This window comes from Marmota marmota, unplaced genomic scaffold (genome assembly GCF_001458135.2).
Source record: "Marmota marmota marmota unplaced genomic scaffold, marMar, whole genome shotgun sequence".
Taxonomy (NCBI): Eukaryota; Metazoa; Chordata; class Mammalia; order Rodentia; family Sciuridae; genus Marmota; species Marmota marmota.
In genome coordinates, this window is record NW_025999862.1 from 6357069 (window position 1) to 6377810 (window position 20742).

General features: G+C 32.8%; 1 protein-coding gene across 5 annotated transcripts in view; it reads left to right on the forward strand.

The window, feature by feature from the left end:
- Positions 1-20742, forward strand: part of Ctnna3 (catenin alpha 3) — a 1666222-nt gene that overhangs the window by 1318350 nt on the left and 327130 nt on the right. For all 5 annotated transcript variants that reach the window (XM_048810157.1, XM_048810163.1, XM_048810171.1 and 2 more), the window contains one exon: positions 18229-18380. In XM_048810157.1, the coding sequence (XP_048666114.1) occupies positions 18229-18380 (152 nt within the window). The remainder of the gene's footprint in view (positions 1-18228; positions 18381-20742) is intronic.

The window sequence follows — 20742 nt, forward strand, 5'->3', positions numbered from 1 at the left end:
TGGGGTAATGGACATGGGGAGAAGACAATTGCAGGAAAATGGAATGATTTTCTAAACAAAGGTGATAAGAGAAGGCATAATTTGGGTACAGATATAAAGTTTGCTTTTTAATATATTAAAATCCCTTCTATAAAATACATGATTAAATGTATGCTAAACCTGATTTTCATACTGTTTCTAAGTTTATGCTTCCGTTATTTTTACATAAATTATTTTAAATTATTATTTTCAATTTTAAAGATTAATCTTAAAGGAATGATCCTATTCTCCTCCCTAGTGTCTGTAGAATATTAGATTCTCTCCATCCCCTACATCTATGTCCATATTTTCCTTCATAGTATAAGTTTACACTTAAATTCACAGAATCAAGATATATATATATATTTTTATTTCATTGATGTTTTTAGTTTTCTGAAATGATATAACATTATCCAAGTCTTATTCAGAACAAACAAAATCTGGAGTGTCCATTTCCAAAACAAAGTAGACAAGAAAAAGAAAATGTAGTAATTACTATTTTTAGCATACATTTTTCAGTAGAGAAGAACTAAATGCCTGATTGTTTCTCTGCTTTCCATTTAATGTGTCCATTTTTAAAAATATTGCTCCTGCATGGTTCTACTTTTTATTTATTATTTATGTTAGCTAATCAAGGTCTCAAAACCTTGTGTCTTGTGACTTTTTAAAGCTAGGGAAGAAGCCCGGTGTTTAATCAAAATTTTCTAAAATGTCACAACAGTTTGTGGGGGAGGATCTGCTTGAAATCCATACAGAAATCCTCCCTCGAAATGTAAGCAGTAATGATTCCTTCTGTTTTCCAAAATTAAACAGTAGGTGGGGTCTGTGGATTTTTTTTTAATTACTTTAGCTTTAGCTATTTACCTGTCACGCATTTAGGGACAAACAGAAAATGTGATGGCCGTCTTTAAAGAAATCTTGCCGCATGACTCTAATAAAATAGGAGGCATTTTAGAAGACTTTATAGTCATTTTAACATGGTGATGGAACTGAAATATGAAATTCCTTTAAGGTTATAATCAATTTGAGTAACATCTGAGAAAGTACAATAGAAAGCACATAATTTTACCTTTATCCCATAAAAGTTGTGACTTATTTTGACTGAGCAATTTAATTGACTTGCCTCTTCCTAAAAAAAAAACTTTAAAAATCTTTTAAAATAGAGATCTAATTACTTTACCATGGAAACTAAATATGCTCTCAGTGAATTTTGAACTTATCTCTGTCCAGACTTGTATATATTTATTCAATTTGAGTTGAAATTTAAAAAATAAAGTGAAAAAAATCAGTGTTGATTTTTACTGTGGCTAATCTTTTAATGTGATATTGCCTACCTAATTACTAACTATAAAAATCACCTCTACCTCCCCTGCATTAAGAAATGCTTTAAACAACCAAAACTATAAAATGCTGCCACCTTTAAATGTTTCCTACTAAAGTTAAAAGACAGGGATGATTTTAATAAGAATGCATTATGCTCCATATTGCTGCTTCTTACAATGACTGGAAATTTTGGCACCACACAACTTGGGACAATTATCTTGTCCTTTGTGTTCAGAGATGATGTTCTGACAGGTTATTTCCTGAGCAATAACTGAGATATGTGACCTGCTGTCCTTGCCAGGAGAGAGTCTATTTTATAGTTGACAGCAACAGTCACTGAGGAGAGAGTTTGACATTTGTGGCCTTGTAGCCTTTGGGTCAGCCGAGTCTGTTTCTGATTCCTCTGGCTGGTAGAGAACCCTGCCTTCTGTCTTGTCTTGACATCAGAGGCTGACACTGCCTTGTTGCAAATGGTCTCTCAAGGCATTCTCTCTATCGCAGCCCCCCACACATGCAGTCAGCTACCATGTCCTGCAATCACAAGCTTTCAATCCCAGTGCCATTTCCCCCATCCTCTTGTCAGTGAAATACAAGAGCTCATTCTGAATGCAGATAGGATCTCTGTTACTGGTCTCTCCTTGCTGGAGAGTTGGTTCTCCTATCATCGTCTATAAAAATGATTACTAAGCTAATGACTATGCATTTCTTAACATATTCTTAGAATGCTTGCGTATGATATTGCCCTTACAAGGCATTTGATAAATGCAGTTTCATTAATGATGGAAGAAAGACAAAAACACTTAGATTGATAAGCCTCTGTTATAGTGCAATACTAATGCAAATATTAATAATATTACTACTAATAATGTAATAGTAACAATAATGTCAGTAAATATTTCCATTTTCCATTTGAACAATCATTTTCATTTCCATAGTTCTTTCACATACAACACATAAATTTCTATAATGTGACAGGTAGCCGCCAAACAATGAAGTTCCTTTTCCCTTAAAGGTCTGTGAAATACTACCAAGAGAGATAACTTTGATTTTGGGTACCAAACTATAGGAAAATTAGAATAACAAAAAATATGTAGAATATCTTAGCATCAAATTTTGTATTTCAATTTGTCCTTCTAACTTCTCTCTGCTTAATCTTTGTCACTTTAACTAATTCTACTTCTACATATTTTCTCCAAAATAAATATTGTCTTTAAAGTTCAGCAATTAGTCCTAATGCCATGTCTTCAAATGGCTTCTCTGTTCAAATACTTGTCAAATCAATCTCCTCCTTTCTCTCTCTTTCTGTCTCTCCCATCTGCCTGATGGATATGGTGACATGAAGATTACCTAAATTCAGCATGAATAGACCCATCATCCTCTCTTGGTACATCTTTTCTTTTGGTTTATTTATTACTGATAAAAAGTTGCCCCTTTCTTCTAGAAATCAGGATTAATACCTTAGTCATTCAGAATCCTTCCTTTCCTGTACCTCCTGCATCTGATCAGTAGTACAGTTTTGAACTTTTAGTAGCAAATATCCCATCCTTTTCACTTCCATCACCGACAAATCTTCATTCAGATCTTTATGGAGTCTTTCTTGGAGCCTGCTCCAACCGTCTCCTAACTTGTCTTTGCTGCTTCAGCTTAACCATCTATTTTATATACTTCTATATTAGTTATGTAAACTAATGATTTCAAAACTCTTTTCAGTATTACAGACACTTATTCCAATGAAATGGAACTAAAGTATATAAAACAAATGAAAACAGAGTTGCTGTCTTTGAAGTGACAATTGGATGTGGAAACTCACAGGAGTCCCATCCATCCGGACTGTTTGTACCCTACCTCTCTTCACCCCACCAATCCAATGTGCTTCCTGAGACACTCTGATAGAACACATGAAAACCACTGTAAAAACATCTTCTCAGAAAAATTAATTATGACAAGATGATAAAGTTGTATTTCAAACATGCTGCAAGGGAATAGGCTTTAGAAAATCTAAATTAAAATATATTCTCTTGATAGAAATGGTTCAAAGGGGGAAAGGATAACTAGATAATCATTGTTAGGTTATTTACAACTTCACCAAAGCTTCAGGTTAAAAATAATCAGACTCTTAATGTGATAATAATTTGAGACAAATCTAATTTCTTATAAAAGATCATAATCTCATGAAAGTGTCCGAAATTGCTCTGGTTATTTTTTCAGGATTGATGATTATTTGCAAGAGATAGTAATGAATGACATTGAACAAAAGGTTTTGTCCCAGATCAGGAATGGTAGGATATATTTGCTCACCACTGACCATGTTTAACTCCTACTGAAATTTTCTAATGGGTATTAAGAATCTACCAGATTAAGATCAGACTTGTGCAGGGGTTGTGTCTCAGTGGTAGAGCACTCACGTAGCACGTGGGAGGCGCTGAGTTTGATCCTCAGCACCACATAAAAATAAATAAATAAAATAAAGGTATTCTGTCCATCTACAACTAAAACAAATATTAAAAAAAGAAAAGACTCTTGGGCTTACAGTTTAAATCACAACCTGGCATAATCCCTAACTTTTAGCCTTTTTCACATTTTACAATGTTGATAGATGTTTAAGTGTATATATTTTATAATTTTAATGTCTTTGAAGTCAAAATTCTTTTCTTATATTAGTTGCCTTATTCTGCCTTGTATGCTACAGGTGATAGGAAAGGCAGACAAATATATAACAAATGATTTATTGGTATTATATTATCATAGAAGGCTAAAACCAACATGGAGTAGTGAGGTATACATTTATTTCATCTCCAAAGACATTGTGTAATCTTTTAAAATTAGGATTTACAGGATAAATCTTCATCTTTAGAATTATTTAAGGGTTCATCTTTTACTAATTATGTAATTCTGGGTCTTAATTCTTAATAGGACAGAATCTTGGTTTGTCATCTCCAGAATGACAAACTTATCTAGAGATAAATATTTACATCAGTAATCAAATATCTATTGAAATTATTATGTTCTATACTAGAAAAATACAACAGAAAGAGCTAACTGGAGATTTGAGGTCACATCTTACATTTCAGGGCATCTCTGGGTATCTTGAGAACAATGGACACCTAGTCATTGTGATGAGTTTTTTTCTGAGGAGAAAGGAACAGATACATCTAATACTATTAAAATTAGAAGCAACAAAGTTACTTACACATTTTTACTTTATTTTGCTGAGAAAACTTATGATAAGTTAGAGAATTCTAGAGGTAGAAATAATAAAATGACATACGAGAGGTTTTTCTTGCGTAATAAAAGAATTTTAGAGCATTTTGCTGACCTAGGGAATTGGTATTAGCTTTGGGTATTTTGGGTTTTATCCTAATTAATCCTCTTAACTTCAGAGCTTTGTCCATCAGTAATATACCAAATATATTGCTTGTGCACCTCAGAGGTGAAGCCAAGAACTGCTGTGGCTTTAATGAACACCAACACGACAGTCTTGATAAGTGAACTTTTCAGCAGGGAGAGACCCAAACCCAATGCACTGCAACTGATTCAATAATAACTCTTTTGACTTTAACTAATGGTAAAGTTGTAGTGCATTATTTCCAGCAGTAAAAATTCATTATGAGTTCCAGTTTGTAAAATTGGGCAACAAATTACTTTCTCAGTCCAACAATACATAAAAGTAGGATTATTGAATTATTAGACCTTGAGTGAAAAAGGCATATTTACTCAATAAATAATTACTGAGTTACTACTGTATGCCAGAAATATATTTGGGAGGCCAAATTAGCAGAACTTTGTGATTTATTAATTTAATGTTGTGAGTGGAAAGACATGGAAAAATAGAGTAAAATTGGTGAAACTGATGACACTATACTTGGAATATCTATCTCTCTCTCTATATATATAATATTGTAATCTAGGGAAAGAAATATTATGTATAACATAATATTAGATATATACATAGAATATATGTGTATATATAACATTATATATACTATATCATACATACAAAATATATTACATATGTATGTAGTATATACATAAAGAACTGGCTTTGTGCAACATCAAGTAGAGCAAGAAATAATAATTATAATAGTAAAATTTCCTTTTTAATACAATGTGGTAAGAGTGTAGAAAATTCTAACACAATCTGAGTTGTGAGCAGAAAACAGTGAGTGTGAAAGGCTATTAATATATTTTCTGTTGCTGTAACATAAATATGAAACTAGGTAATTTATAGAGAATATAAGTTTGGTTCATGGTTCTGGCAGCTGGAAAGTCAAAGAGCATAGTGCTAGCATCTTCTTGTCATCTGGCAGAGCCTTCTTGCTCCAGTATAACTTGACAGAAGTCATCACATGGTAAAACAGAGCGAGCTGCTAGAAGGGGTCTCTCTCTTCCTCTTCTTACAGATTCACTAATACCATCATAGAAATTCCAACCTATTGGCCTTATCTAGTGGTAATTATCTCCCAAAGACTCCACCTCCACTAATATATGAAGTTGGAGATTAAGTTTCCAAATATAAACTTTTAGGGGATCATGTGGCAGGCTCTCTGAACAGTTGCTATCTGTATTGACACTTAAGAGAACAAATTTCAGCATAATGGAGACTATGAAAAAAGGCATACAGAGAAAATATGAAGATATGTAAATAAGATGACATATGAAGGAAAAGCTGCAAGCTATTTTGAATGTTTCATTCATAAAATGACAGATGTGAAGTTATTGGAGATGGGGATGAAGAAGGAAAAGATTTCAACAATCAGGACAATGCTAAACATTGATGGTTAGAACAATTATTGTGATAGTAATAGGAAATATGGGTTTAAGAATTATAGTATCAGGTGAGTTAGGGAGATAATATTTCAGTCAAGGTGAGATTGAGATATGATTAAGAAGACCCAAATCAGAGCAATGATAATAGGGATTTAAGAATAATCTATTTTTACCCCCTGTGATGCTAGGGATTGAACCCAGGGCCTCACACATGCTAGGCAAGTGCTCTAACATTGAGCTATGTTCCCAGTCCTAGAAAGAATCTTGAATTGAGAATTTTTTGTTTGTATGCAAAAATAACCAAACTTGAAGACAGAAAAGGGGATAGATTGGAGGGAACAATTCAGGAAAAACTCCAATCATTCATGTTTATGTGCTTGAGTGGACTATAGTTATATTTTCCAAGATAGGAAATATAAGAGCCATGGTAAACATGGTGAAAGGAAGTAACACCTTAATTTTTGTATATGTTGAATGGAAAGATGCATATAATGTATTCAGTTTAAGAAATGTGCCATGTTGTGCATGTGTGAGTCTAGTGGAAGAAATGAGAATACAATGTAGTAACTTGGGAGTTCTATTTGTATCGGCTGTAGAAAGAAACTACAAAAAATAATGGAAATATCTGATTCAAATACTTCATCTTATCAGCATTTCAGTTATCACAAAGAACAATGTATTCTGAGATAAACTAAGAGCCACAAAAATATTTTTGCTCTTAAGAAGCACAGAATCAAAACAAAAGTACTTACATGAGGGGATCAACTGGGAATATTTAGAGACCTAATATATTTTTAACAGAAATCATGTACAATTATGTATTTTCTGGTATGGAAAAGGGCAGTGTCCCATTAGGATCTTGTACTTGATCTCATTTCCAAAATTCTGATATTTTATGCCTTCAGTTTTAATTTTAATGTTTATTTTCTAAAGATTCTAATAGTATTTGAAATGTAGCCATCCTACAGGATTTCCTTGTTATTGAGTTAACAATCACAAACCATGAAAGCATCATTTGAGTTTTAAGGCACTCAGATGAAAAAGAGCCCTTTATTATTAATAGAAACTTAGTTTGTGTAACCTATTTGGTAGTAAATATTTACTATAACTTTCACTATTTTTTTCTTGCCAATATTTGAATTTAAAATATATGAAATAGGATGATAACAAAAATCTGTGTTGTATCTCCTTTTTGAGTTACATTTTGAGTTTAGATGCTTTTGAAGATTCCTGCTTTATTTAAAGCAAAAAAAAAAATGTCCCTTGGGTATAGTATTAAAACAAACCCAGACCACAGCATATCCATCAATATGAAGGATAGTAAAGAAAACAGAGAATTGTAAATAAGAGATAGCTCCATCACTAATCATCTATATGTATAGACAGTCACCAAAGTCACTTTTCTCATCTTTAAAGTGGGTTTATTTTAGGATTGAATTGTAACATCATTGAATTAGCTGTACTCTTTTCAACTTTAGTAACATAAAGGAAGATTCACAGGTTTATTTTATAGAGAAGTCCAGAGAGTGTGTTTCTTCGGTTAATCTAGCAGTTCATCAACACTAACAAGAATACATATACTTTCTATGTGATAGGTTATCTCTTTCCTGTGAGGTTGCCCCAGAAATTATAGGACCAGCATCAAAATATCCAGAGGGAAAAGGGACCATCCTTCTCCACTGTTCCGCATTGAGCAAAAAGTTTGCCCAGAAACCTTCCGCAATATACTTCCCTAATTGTCATTGGCTGGAATGTGGGTCAAGGTCCCACTAAACTGATCACTGACAAGAGAAATGACGACATTAATAATTAGGATTTACCTTTGAACCTCATCTTCCTACAGTTTGGATACCTGAAAAAAAATCATGGTTTTCTAAGCAGTGATGTTATTAATGAGTTTTGGGGAATGAATCAATTTTATCTACTATAAGTGATGTTTAAAGTGTGATTCCTGGACCAGTAGCATTCTCATCATTTGAGAACTTGTTCAAATTCACATCTTCTGCCCTACTTCAGATCTATTGAACCAGGAACTCTGTCAGTGAGGCCAAGCCATCTGTGTTTTAATGGGCTTTCCTGGTGATTCTGATGCACTGTAAAGTTTGAAAACCACTGTGTTAAAATAAAATTTATTGAGGAAAGAGTTTACTATTTGGTCCAGGCTTCAACATTGCAAAGCTCTGGAGGAAACATAATGCATGTAAAATGCAATGACAGTGCAACAAGGGAAGTGACCTCCAACCAGAAAATTTGATGACAAGTCTTAGATATATTACCACCACACATTACTGCTTTCACATGTGTAAAGCACTAACAAAATTAACAATTCTTAGGATGTTATCTATACATGTTTGTATGCTAGGAGCCCAGAATTATTGAATATTGTGATAGTTACTTTTAGATAGATTATTATATTTTTAATCTAGATCTGAGGCTCCCCACAGCAAAGTTGTAAGTTACTTTCATTTTCACAAGAAAACATTTATTTACTCTATCAAAACTTAGTTATCTAAAACAAATGGAAGTTCTTATGCCTGATAACCACATATGATCATCCTTCAAGACTCGATTCACTATTGACATCGATTTTAAGTAATTTGTATTCACTTCTGTCAAAAGCCATGTTAAATAATTCATTCATATATGCATTAGATTTCACTCTAAAATTCAAATCTTCTGTGACCTATTGCTACATTATATAGTATCATATCAGATACTATATCAGGTACTATATCAGATACTCTAATACTTTAACTCTTTGAAGATGATAATGCTAGTATTTTATGAAAGAAATAATATGGTATAGTTTCAGTAAGGCATGTCCCTTGAAGGCCTGTTTGTTAAAGACTTGGACCTCAAGTTGGGGCTCTTAGAAAGCTGTTGGAATCTTTAATAGGTGAGGCCTAATAAGAGGATGTTAGGTCACTTGGGTTATGTTCATGAAGAGGTACTGGGACCCTAGCCCCTTCCAGTCTCTGCTTTCTGACTGCCATGAGGTACTTACTTGCTCTAGCTTGCAATCCCTGATGTAATACAGTGCTTTATCATAGACCCAAAGTGATAGGGACAACCAGCTATGGACTGAAACCTCCAAAACTATGAGTCAAAATAAAGTGCAACCTTTTACAATTGATTATTTCAGGTATTTTTTATAGTAATAGAAAGCCAGTTAACACATAATCTAATGAAGAATGCCTTTGCATCCTCCTTAACTGTATTTCTTAAGATTACTGTACATCTTATTCTTTAATAACCAAAAATATCAATATACAAGTAGTCCAGTCATTCTTATTAACAAAGTGCTGAGGAAAGTCTTTTCAACTTACTTCTAATGAACATTTATAAGTTCTCAGCTTTCTTTTATGGATAATAAGAACCATGAAACTCATTGCTTCATTTTTGCATGGGATGCAAGAAATCAGTTTTATTATTAATTGCTCTCCCTTAACTCTAGGACTTTTATGTAATTATGCTTCTGATACCATTTTGATTACATGGCTCCTATTCTATTGGCCTTGTTTCAAAAGTTTTAACAACTTTTGGGATTGTTTTGTTTTTAGGTACCAGGAATTGAACCCAGGGTACTTAGCCACTGAGCCACATCCCCAGCCCATTTTCATCTTTTTATTTTAAGACAAGATATTGCTAAGGTGCTCAGGGCCTCTCTAAGTTGCTGAGACTGACTTTGAACATGTGATCCTCTTGCCTCAGCCTCTAGAGCTGATGGGATTACAGCCATGCACTGCCACACCTGGCCTTTTGTCTCATTTAAAAATTTCTTGAATACTTTTTCGAAAACAAAAGAGTTATAAAAATTAAATTTCTCCTTCTACCCATTCATATTATTATATCTATACATTTATTCACTCACCTTTTCTTTTCTTCATCCATCCAGCCAGCCATATACCCATCTTCCTATCTATCTATCCATTTTTTTTGTTCAAATATCTTCTGGTCCATAACCAAATATAGCCAGAGAAAATGAATTCAAAGAATTTATAATTATGAATAGACTTATGGATCCAGAAAATATTTATGCTAGAATAGAATAGTGCAGATTCTTTGTTTTGCAGAAGAGAAGTTTAATGCCTTTCCTTTCCATTTTTTTCCCCTCTGATCAGCTTACATTGACTCAGAAATTTGGGGGATTTCTGGAACCATTTTAAAATGTTATAGAATTTATATAAATTAATTTTCTTTAGTAGATTTCCTTAGAAGTTTTTGTAAACCAACATGTAGAAATTTAGTTTTACTAAGAAATTTAGGATATAAGTATTTATCTAAAAAGTCATTTTAATTGCCATAAACTGAGTTTAAAATAAGAGGGTTTTTAAATTTATTCAACAAATATTAGTAAAAGAAGAGACTCAGTACACCAGAATATCACTAAAAAGTTCATGAACAATTTCTATTCAATATGCTAGAAAAATTTCTATTGCATGAATTAAACAATTATATATTAAAACATATTAATTTGGGCTTCCTGAAATATGAAGATATTGATTATGATAGTAGAAAGATTCAAGGTAAATGAATGTCAAATATAAGAAAAATGAACCTGTGTTTTTAAAAAAATTCAACTTGTGATCCTACATACAGGAAGTTATATGAACCATGGGGAATTAAGCTAATTTAGGAAAAATAAAATTACTATTATCAATGTGTTTGAGTCCATAATCTTTTACTGTAATATTATAAATCATTAAAATAATTAAAATTCTATTAGAATAAAAATTATTAGTTGGCATTGTGATTTGAGACAATATTATTATATATTGCAATTAATAAAATTTCAGTAGATCTATAATCTTATAACCTTTGAAGGATTAATCAGAACAGATATTATTTATAATATTTCAATGCAAAAAAATATATTTCTTGTTTATGAACTCATCTATATTTATACTAAGGTGAATCTGTCTTGACCAGCAAAGCTCATAATGTTATCAGTAGATAGAATCTGATATCCAGTTTTACTATAGGCCACAACACTTTTAGATGCCAAAGAGATTTTTTTAAAGATTTATAATTCATGTTAATGAAATGTGCACAGAAAAATTACAAAAGTGATATCCTTATCAGCATCTAAATCATTGTCCCGTGAAGGACAGATAATCAACAAATATTCTCTTTGAAAAAATTTTAAAGAGTCATGTCCAATAGAATTGTTTTTGATGATGAATCTGAGCTATGTGTACACTGTCTAATATGGCAGCCACATGTGGTAGGTGGACTAGAGTAATGAGGATGTGAAATTTTAGTTATATTTATTTTTAGTAATTTAAATATTATTAAATAGCAATACACTAAGTTGTTTGTAGGAGCACTATACATAACAGTCCAAAACTATAATTTTTCCAAATGACCATTAGTGACAGAGTTGAAAAACAAATTATATTATAATTGTACAATGGCATAGTATGCAGCAATGAGAATGAAAACTGCAATACTACACACAATAGTGTGAGAAAAATTTCATAAGTTTATTTTGTGTCAATAAGATACAAGAGAATATACATTATGATTCCAGTCTCATCTACCAGAACAGGCTAAATTTTTCTCTTAGATATTATAGGTCTCTTGATTTCTACTTCTAACCCTGCACCAAAGTCAAATCAAAATGTATCAAAGACTTAGGAATTAGACCAGAAACCCTGCAGTACTAGAAAAAAACACAGGGTCGATGTTCCGTCGTATTGGTATTGGCACCAACTTCCTTTAAACTGTCACCAACAAGACCCTTTAAACTCAAGAAAAACTAAATATCAATAAGTGTGATGCCATCAACTTAAAAAGCATCTACAAAGCAAAGGAAACAAGAGCATGAAGAGAGAACCTAGAGAATGGGAGAAAATCTTTGCTAACTGCTTCTTGGTTAGGGGATTAATATCCAGAATATATAAAGAACTCAAAAAACTTAATACCAAAATAACAAATGACCCAATCAATAAATAGGCAAAAGAACTAATTAGATATTTCTCAAAATAAAAAACACAAATGGCCAACAAATATATGAAAAGATGTTCAATATCTCTAGCAATCAAGGAAATGCAAACCAAAATGACACCATTTCATCTAACTCCAATTAGAATGGCAATTATCAGAACACACAAAATAAATAAATGCTGGTGAAGATCTAGGGAAAAAATATACCTTGCTGGTGGGACTGCAGACTAGTACAGCTACTCTGGAAAGCAATATGGAAAATCCTCAAAACACTAAAAATAAAACCACTATATGACCCAGCTATCCCACTCATTAGTATTTATACGAAAGAACCCAAACCAGCACACTATACCAATACAGACACCTCAATGTTTGTAGCAGCACAATTCACAATAGCCAAATTATGTAATTAACACAAATGTCCATCAATAGATTAACGGATTAAGAAATTACAGTATACACACACACACACACACACACACACACACATATAATGGAGTTTTACTCAGTCATAAAGGAGAAATTTGCTGGTAAATAGATGGAAATGGGAACATCATACTATGTGAAATAAGCCAGTCTCAAAAAATCAAGGGTTGAATTGTTTTTCATATGTGGAAACTAGAGTAAGATAAAGGAGATAAGGGGTGGGGGATCAAATATCATAAAGATATAGGGAAGATCAGTACATTGGAAGAAGGAGATTAAGAAGGAGAGGTGGCATGGTAAGTGAGGAAATGCAAATGAAATTTTAAAAAATTATGATATGTGCATATATATAGATATACCACAAGGAATTTAACCTTTATGTATAAGTAAAAAGAACCAATCAAAAATAAATAAAATAAATGAGCAAAAGGAAGTTCAGTAGAGTAGAGAAAGGAGAATGGGAGCAGGGAGGAGGAGAGGAAAGGGGAGGATGTGAACTGATATCAAATTCCATAAATGTATGAATTTGTCAAGATGAACCTAACTGCTATATAGAACTATAATGATCTAAAGAAAAAGTTACAGATCTCTTAGCATAGTAATTATTACTTGTTAAACAAATTACTTCTAAACTTATAAGCTTAAAGCAATAAACATTTATTATTCACATTCAGAAATACAGAAGTGGCTTGAGTGGTTCTGGCTTAGGGCTTCTCATAATATTATAGTCAAGTAGTCATCTTAGGCTGCAGTCAACTAAAGGCTTGAGTGGAGCAAGAGTACCTACTTCCAAGTTCACTCACTTGGCTGTTGGCCTGTGTCCTCATATTTTAGCTAACTATTGACTGGTCACCACAGTTCCTTACCATGTGAGTCTTTTCATAATTTACAACATGACAGCTCAAGTTCCTAAAGCAAGTAATATGCAAGAGAGAGGGACCAAAATGGATTCTGCAATGTCATTTTAAACAAGCCTTCAAAGTAGCACAAAAAGAGTAAGCATTCTTTTAAATAAAGAGTCAATTTATTCCCTGCATTAAAACAAAGAGGTATGTCAGAGAACAAAGGTCAGCATGTTATTTGGCACAGGACCAACTTTAAATAGTTAAGTATTCACTTTTGTGTACATTGTGATGTGAAGAAATAGAAAAATAATGTGAGGAAAAGTATGAGTTAAATCTTTATCTCAGGTTTAAAAGTCATTGGATAAACTTCTAAAATATTTAAATCAAGACATATGACTTATTAATATTAACATATGGTTTAAAGATGAAGCCCCAGGGAAAGAAGTTTCTAAGTCACTGGACAGATCCGAAGGTGGACATTCAGGCTAATTAAGTGTTCAGACTTTCATATGTAGAAAAATATCTCTGCCAGAAGAAAGAAAAAATAGTATCAGCTTCATGAAGCTATGGGTCTTAAAATTCTTTCTTTTTTTATTTTATTTCTCTCATTTTGGAGATATTCCAGATGTTTAAAAGATGGAGGCAGGATATAATAGAAAGGTCAGAGTGTGTCTCTTGTTAACCGTGTGATGTGTCATAAATGATCAGAGTGAGTCAGTCCTTTATGACACATAATTTAAAAAGTGGTGAGATCCTCCCCATGGATTTTAGGATATATAATCTGTGAGGTACCAAACACTTTCCTGTTATACAACATTAGCTCTCTAAATATTAAATAAATATGAACCACAATAATGAGTGTTCAATAAAGGGAAAAATGAAGGGTATGAAGTATTTATAGAAGTCATTCATATGCTTAATTGTAGTTTCCACTATTATTAATTCATTCCCAGTTGCTTAACATAATATAAAGAAATTATGACTTAGCATTATGTGAACTTTCAAAGGCAAATTTCTCTACCATTAGTAATTTTCAAAGATAATAATATAATTAGAAATATTTTAATCTGTTTTATTAATGATAGAAAACATAACTTGGTGACATCATTTCAGATCATTACCTGTAATGAGTCTGAATTCTTTGCTGACCTATTTAATTTGATAATTATGTACCCTCGTCTACTTTCAAATGCACATAATAAATTTAGCAAGGATTAAGAAGGGATAAAATATTCTTGGGTTACTAGAAGAGAGAGGCAAAAGGCTTAGGAGAATTTGCCTCTATAGGTCTGTTAACCTCATTGTCAGAAAATTAACATTAATTTCCCCAGGAGCACTGCAATTCAGAAGCCCCAAGGACTTCACTTATTAAAAGGAGGCAGTTCAGCTTTAGGGTTCAGAGAGCAGGCTTTTTAGTCTCAATTACCTGCCCTTCACTTATTAGCAGTGTGACCTCAGTTTCCTCATCTGTTAAATCAGTGTAGTAACAGTATAGTTCCTGTCTCACAGGGCTGCTGTAAGTATTAAATTAGGCATGCATATTAAATACTTATCACAGTAGTGAGCTGATATAATGAATGCTAAGCTATCATTGTGTATATTCTGAATAAAGGTGATTGAGGAAGTATAGACTTCAGTTCAGGAATTCTGAACTGCTTTAGAATTTTCCATATCAATAGACAAGACCTTTTGTTTGTCCCAAATATATTGACCCAAAGGTCATCTTTATTTCAAAAATTTAATCTTCAAAGTTCAGAACAGTTCATCCTACCTGGCATTTCAATTGATTAGAATGAATTTGTTTAAAATATACCCCTTTTTGATCAATGATTGTAAAGCATGACTATATATTATGTGTGAACCTTATTTTTTTTAAACCTGAGTAGATTATAGATTGAAGATAGGTTTGTCAATTTGTTATTCCTTCTAAATTACCATTAGCTGGATACTTCATTATATTCACTTTGTGCTTTCTTGAAAGCATTACAAAAATTTGCTCCTAGTTTGATCCATGCAACCATATGTCCACAGAATAAGTAAAGCACACTAGCAGCTGATGTTTAAGCTAATGAAATGAGAAATGTATTACATATCAGCTTCAAATAGTTCATTTATGCAGTTAGAGTAAAAAAGTTGTATTTTCCATCTGTACTTCAGAAATTAAACATTTGCTTGTGAAAGATTTTATTTTAATTGGAGCTAATATTAGCTTATTAATAAAAGGAACCTAGAGGAGTTAAAATGAAATCATGTTGCAATAATGAAAAGATTTTGTTGTATTTTCCTTAAAATACCCTAAATCTTTTTCACATTATCTCACACAGTGAAAACTAGATGTTTACATGGCTTTATGTTTTTTATTCTTTTCTTTTGCCAAAATTGCCATGGGAAAACAATGGGAGCAGTTTTGCTACTGTGGACATGAGTTTGCTCAAGGAATTGATAGAAGTATTGTGTTGCACACTTGTTGGTATATGAGAAAAATACTTTTTCGTAAGGAAGATTATGAATACAGTTTTGCAAACAGGCCATGACAGCTATTGAGACCACATTTCTTTGTGCTTAGAGTTAATAAAGGATGTCAAAGAAAGCAATGGTTTTTGTGGGTGATTTACTGTTCATGCCAGAACTTGGCTGGACACACCTTAAATGTTCTCTCTTCTTTCAGTACTACCACAAGTAAAGATAAACTCATTAAATATTTTTGAATGTTTCTGTAATCCTGACAATATATTTTTGGAGTTTCCTTACTTGAGAAAAATGTAACTCACATTACATTTAATACAACTTAAACATAAGCTACATTTTTTTTCTGGCTTTTATATATTCTATTCATTCCTTTAATTGTATTCCCTTAATGTGTTCAATTATTTATCTACTACATGCTGAGCTAGGTACACCAAATATAAATAGGCAAATATAAGGAAATATTGGAAATGCATAAACCTTAGTGTCATGACTCATTCATGAAACAATTTAGTAGTGTTTTGTGACAAATACTATTGTACTTAATGCTAAGAATGGCTTCCATCAATAAAATACTTAAAAACAAGTCTAAAGAATGAGCAGAATTTAAGCAGGGGAAGGACTATGATGTGGGCTTGAAAAGATGATGATGGTTAGAGGAAGTAGAGCTAAAAATTGTCAATGGATTCAGGACATTATTATGGTGGAGAGGATTGCATTTAGTGGGCATCTGAATGTAGGAGGAAAAGCAGAGCAGGAGATCAAAGAAAACACTGGGACTTTTCATGAGTGACTGGGCATAAAAATAGAGCAATGCTGTGTTTGAATATGGTTTCTTCCCTGTAAAATTCATGCTGAAATTTAATTCCCATAATGAGACATTAAGAAATAGGACTAAGTAGAATTTTAAGTAGGTGATTCAAGGTTCTGCCTTCATGAATGGGTTAGTCCATTAATCCACTAACTAATGGATTAGTGGGCTATGTGTTATCTTGAGAGTGGGTCTGCTATAAAAGCCACTTTGACCAGGTGTCTCACATGTCCCCTGTCTCTCAGCACTGTATCACCTCAGGGTTTGCCACCAAGGAAGCCATCTCTACATGTGGCCTCTTGACCTTGGACCAAAACCATGGGCCTCTTTTAACTCATCCACTGTATAGTATTATGTTATTAGCAATAGTAAATGGATTAAGACAAATAAGTAGATGAAAACTAGGTTTTCTGGATAGAAAATAACATGTTTAGATTCATATGGGATAGGTTTGAGGTGCTGTAAAAAATTCAGATAGACTTTTGCAATGGAAAATTGGATTGGCTTTCTGGCCTTCAAAGACTATGTCTGAATTAGAGAGTCTTTGGAAGTCATATCCATGTAGCTGGGAGCTGTGATTTGGGAATCTTTCTCCTCAGAAAAATGATGTGTTTTCTTCCTCCTTGGCTCTGTTATTCATTGAAAGTAGAGCAATTTGATGGAATCGTACTCTATAACACTATTAGCCAATATATGTTTCTGTGATGGTAGCCTTATTTCAATTTTTCAAAACGGAAGTTCATATATGTGTCAACTGAACATTTGAAATGGGTTTAATGTAACTGAGGAGCTGAAATTTTATTTACTGTTTACAAATTTAATTTTTAATAGCCATGTCTATGTAGATGTTATTATTATTGGGCAGCATGCCTAGAGGATGGACAAAGGAAGGGAGTACAGTAGATAATACTGGAAGGTACAGTGGCTTAGAAAAGTACCCTAAATCTAGTGAAGGGTTAATAAATGTTACTGTTTTTAAATCTGGAAATATCTTTTTATTGGATATTAATTCTGAAACTTTATTTTTTTTAAATAAAAGGTCGATCTACATATTGGCTTTGCTGATACATTGATACCTATACTCAGTGTTATGCCGTTTTAGAAATAGTTTGCATATGACATTACCAATTTCTTTCAACAATATTTTGATTGTATGGAAAACATCTTACCAAAAGAATGTTTACAGCATCTTTATTGATTTTACAACAGAATTAGTATCTATAATAGTTAGTTATAGTTTCTGTTTAGCAATTTAGACGTTTTATTTCTTTAAATATTGTTGTGTTTACTACTGTTTTTCATACCAATTCCTTTTTGTTATTTCTTGAGATTTATATTGAACATGATAAGTAACTACATAGTCTCAGGCTTGGAAATAACAAAGAGAATAACAAAGATAGATAATTTAAAAATATTTCTATAAATATGTGTTTCATTGTCTTTGATACCTTTTTACTTTTCAGAGATCCAAGAAAAAAATCCTGCCAAAATGTTTTATATCTCTACTTTTAAAAATTATGAAGTGTCAGTTAATCAAATAACTTATTTAAAAATACAACCCTACACTCCTGGAAATTATAGAAACCTACAATTACAAAGACAATCTTCTCTTATTTATTTTAATAGTAATTCCTGAGTTTGTAACACAAGTGAATGTCGCCTTGGAAGCCTTAAACAAGAACTCCTTAAACGTATTTGATGATAATCAATTTGTGGATATCTCAAAGAAGATCTATGACACAATTCATGATATCAGATGTTCTGTCATGATGATTCGGGTAAGTCTGCTTTTCTTTCCTTGAATTATTTCAACATTCTTCATCATCTGAAATGCTTGGAATGGTTGCAAGAAAGAGTTTATTCTATTCTCTGATATCAACACTGAAATCCATTAGAACTTCAGCAATTCATATGTATCCCCAAAGTCAGATCCACTGTCACAAACCATAATTCTACTTATGTATTTGGTTATAACTTATGTAAATGAGTATATTAGCTGCAGCATGTGCAGAAATGATAAGATGTATTGTGTACAAGTGTCTCATGGCATAATCAAGAGGCAAAGAGAAATATATCAAGTAATTTGCTTTCTTTCCTCTAACAAATGGCAAGTATCTTTCCTATTACTAAGTTGGAATTGATAAGGAAATATATTAAAACAAGGTATTTCTGTAGTGAAATCCTCTCTTCCTATATCACAGAATCACAGAGTGTTATGCAAGAAATCTGACCTGAGCCACCAGGAACAGCAAACTCTTGAACTTTCCCAGTCTGGGAGTTGTCTATTTAAGGAAATGCATGCCACATTTACAGCGATGTGAATGCATTGTAGGCATACTGTATATACACAGACCACAATCATGCTTTCACTCAAATGTTTATGTAAATTAATTTAAATGTTAGTAATGAAACAACATATGTATATGTAAGATATTAAGACTTGGGACAGGTTCACCTGCATGCAGACCCTTAAGTAAGGATTAATGTTATCAGAAGTGTATTTAGGAGCAAATAAAAGTGAGATTAGGATGGGAAGGAAGCTAATAAGGTATAATTATGAATCACCACAGGCAATTGGGGCTGATCCTGCTGGTGAACTCTGGGAGGTACTGTATTACACACCTCAGAATTATTTCACCTGAGGTGAACAAAATCTGGAAACTTAGCCACCTATTCATCCTTGATTAAATGCTATTCTCAGGGGTGGTACCTGGGCCTGATGTTCAGAGTCAGTCAAGCTCTTGTGGCCAAAGAAAGCAACCCTCAGGCAGGGTGGCAGGTGCTTGCAGTTAGAAGATTCAGCAGGACTGCTGAGTGTAATTTGTAAGAATGAATAGAGTTTCATCTGAAAGCTTCTGTCTGGACTTAACTACTAGTAACACTGTAGGATGAAAGTAAAAGTGGCAAGAAGATATGGGTAACGTATTAATAGTAGCTGATAGACCTGAAAGTTACAGTTAGGTGACACTGAGAAGTCCATAGGGCTGACAATGGAGAGCCTGGCAGGGTCGGTGGAAGAGTCTGCAAGACAGTGGTTAAAGTGTCAAGATATGAGATTTAGCATATCAGAACTTGGGAAAACCTGAAAGCCAACCAGTTATAGATATTAGAAAGAAGTCCCAACTCCAAATGTTTACATTTTTTTTTTCTCCACAATGTTGTGAAGCTACATGTATTTAGTAGTAATTATACTTTGAAGTTTGATCTTTTTTCTGGGCTGCCAATATGTGATATCATACTCTCTCAATGTTGAGCAGCTGCACAGAGCTGCAGCTCCCAGTCAGCCCCCCAGCCATGAGACTAAACAGCAGATACTCCATGGTGTATTGTGTTACTCATCTTGATATTCAGTAGGTTTGTTGTATTAAATGCAGTTTTGACTTAGATGGTATTTTCAATTTATAATGGATTTATTGAGCCCCATCATAAACTGAGGAACATTGTACTGATGAGCAGCATACAAGACTTTGTTCATATGATTGGAAACTATGAAGCTATACCAACACAGTAAGTGAAAAACAAAGAAACTTTATCAAATAATTCTTTTTTTCCTTGCAAAGGTTTTATGCCTTACCTGGGTAGACTAGTGGATTAGTACTTATCCCAAATTAGGAGGATAAGTGAGTCCAGTCAAGGAGACAAGCACTAATAGTGTAAAGAAGCTCTTTAGGAAATTGTCTTACCAGGACTAAAGCCCTACATTTTCACTATCCCTGCACAGATATTTGAGAAGATATGCCAGTGAAACAGTATATAAGAATCAAGGTAGAGAATACATAAAAGCTGTCTAGAGATGAAAAATCTTTATAAAACCTCTTTTAGCTAGATGTTCTAGTATTTACATTTTTTTCTTATTATCAAGATGACTTGTATATAACAAATCAAATTATCTTGCCATCATTTCTACATATTTCTCACAATGGTCATCTATAGGGCAGGAGAGCAATTTATTGTAATTATTAGTACCTTTGAGGCAGTATCTTTTTTCCTGATAGTCTATTCTTTTTCAAGGTAAATACTTCCATTTCTGTTAACTTTTCTCACAGGAATAATCTAGTATTTTGTGTTCTTCTTTAGTCCTTATTTAATTTTCAACAAACTTTTCAAGTGAAACTATCCAAAAACTGTTCAATCAAAGTA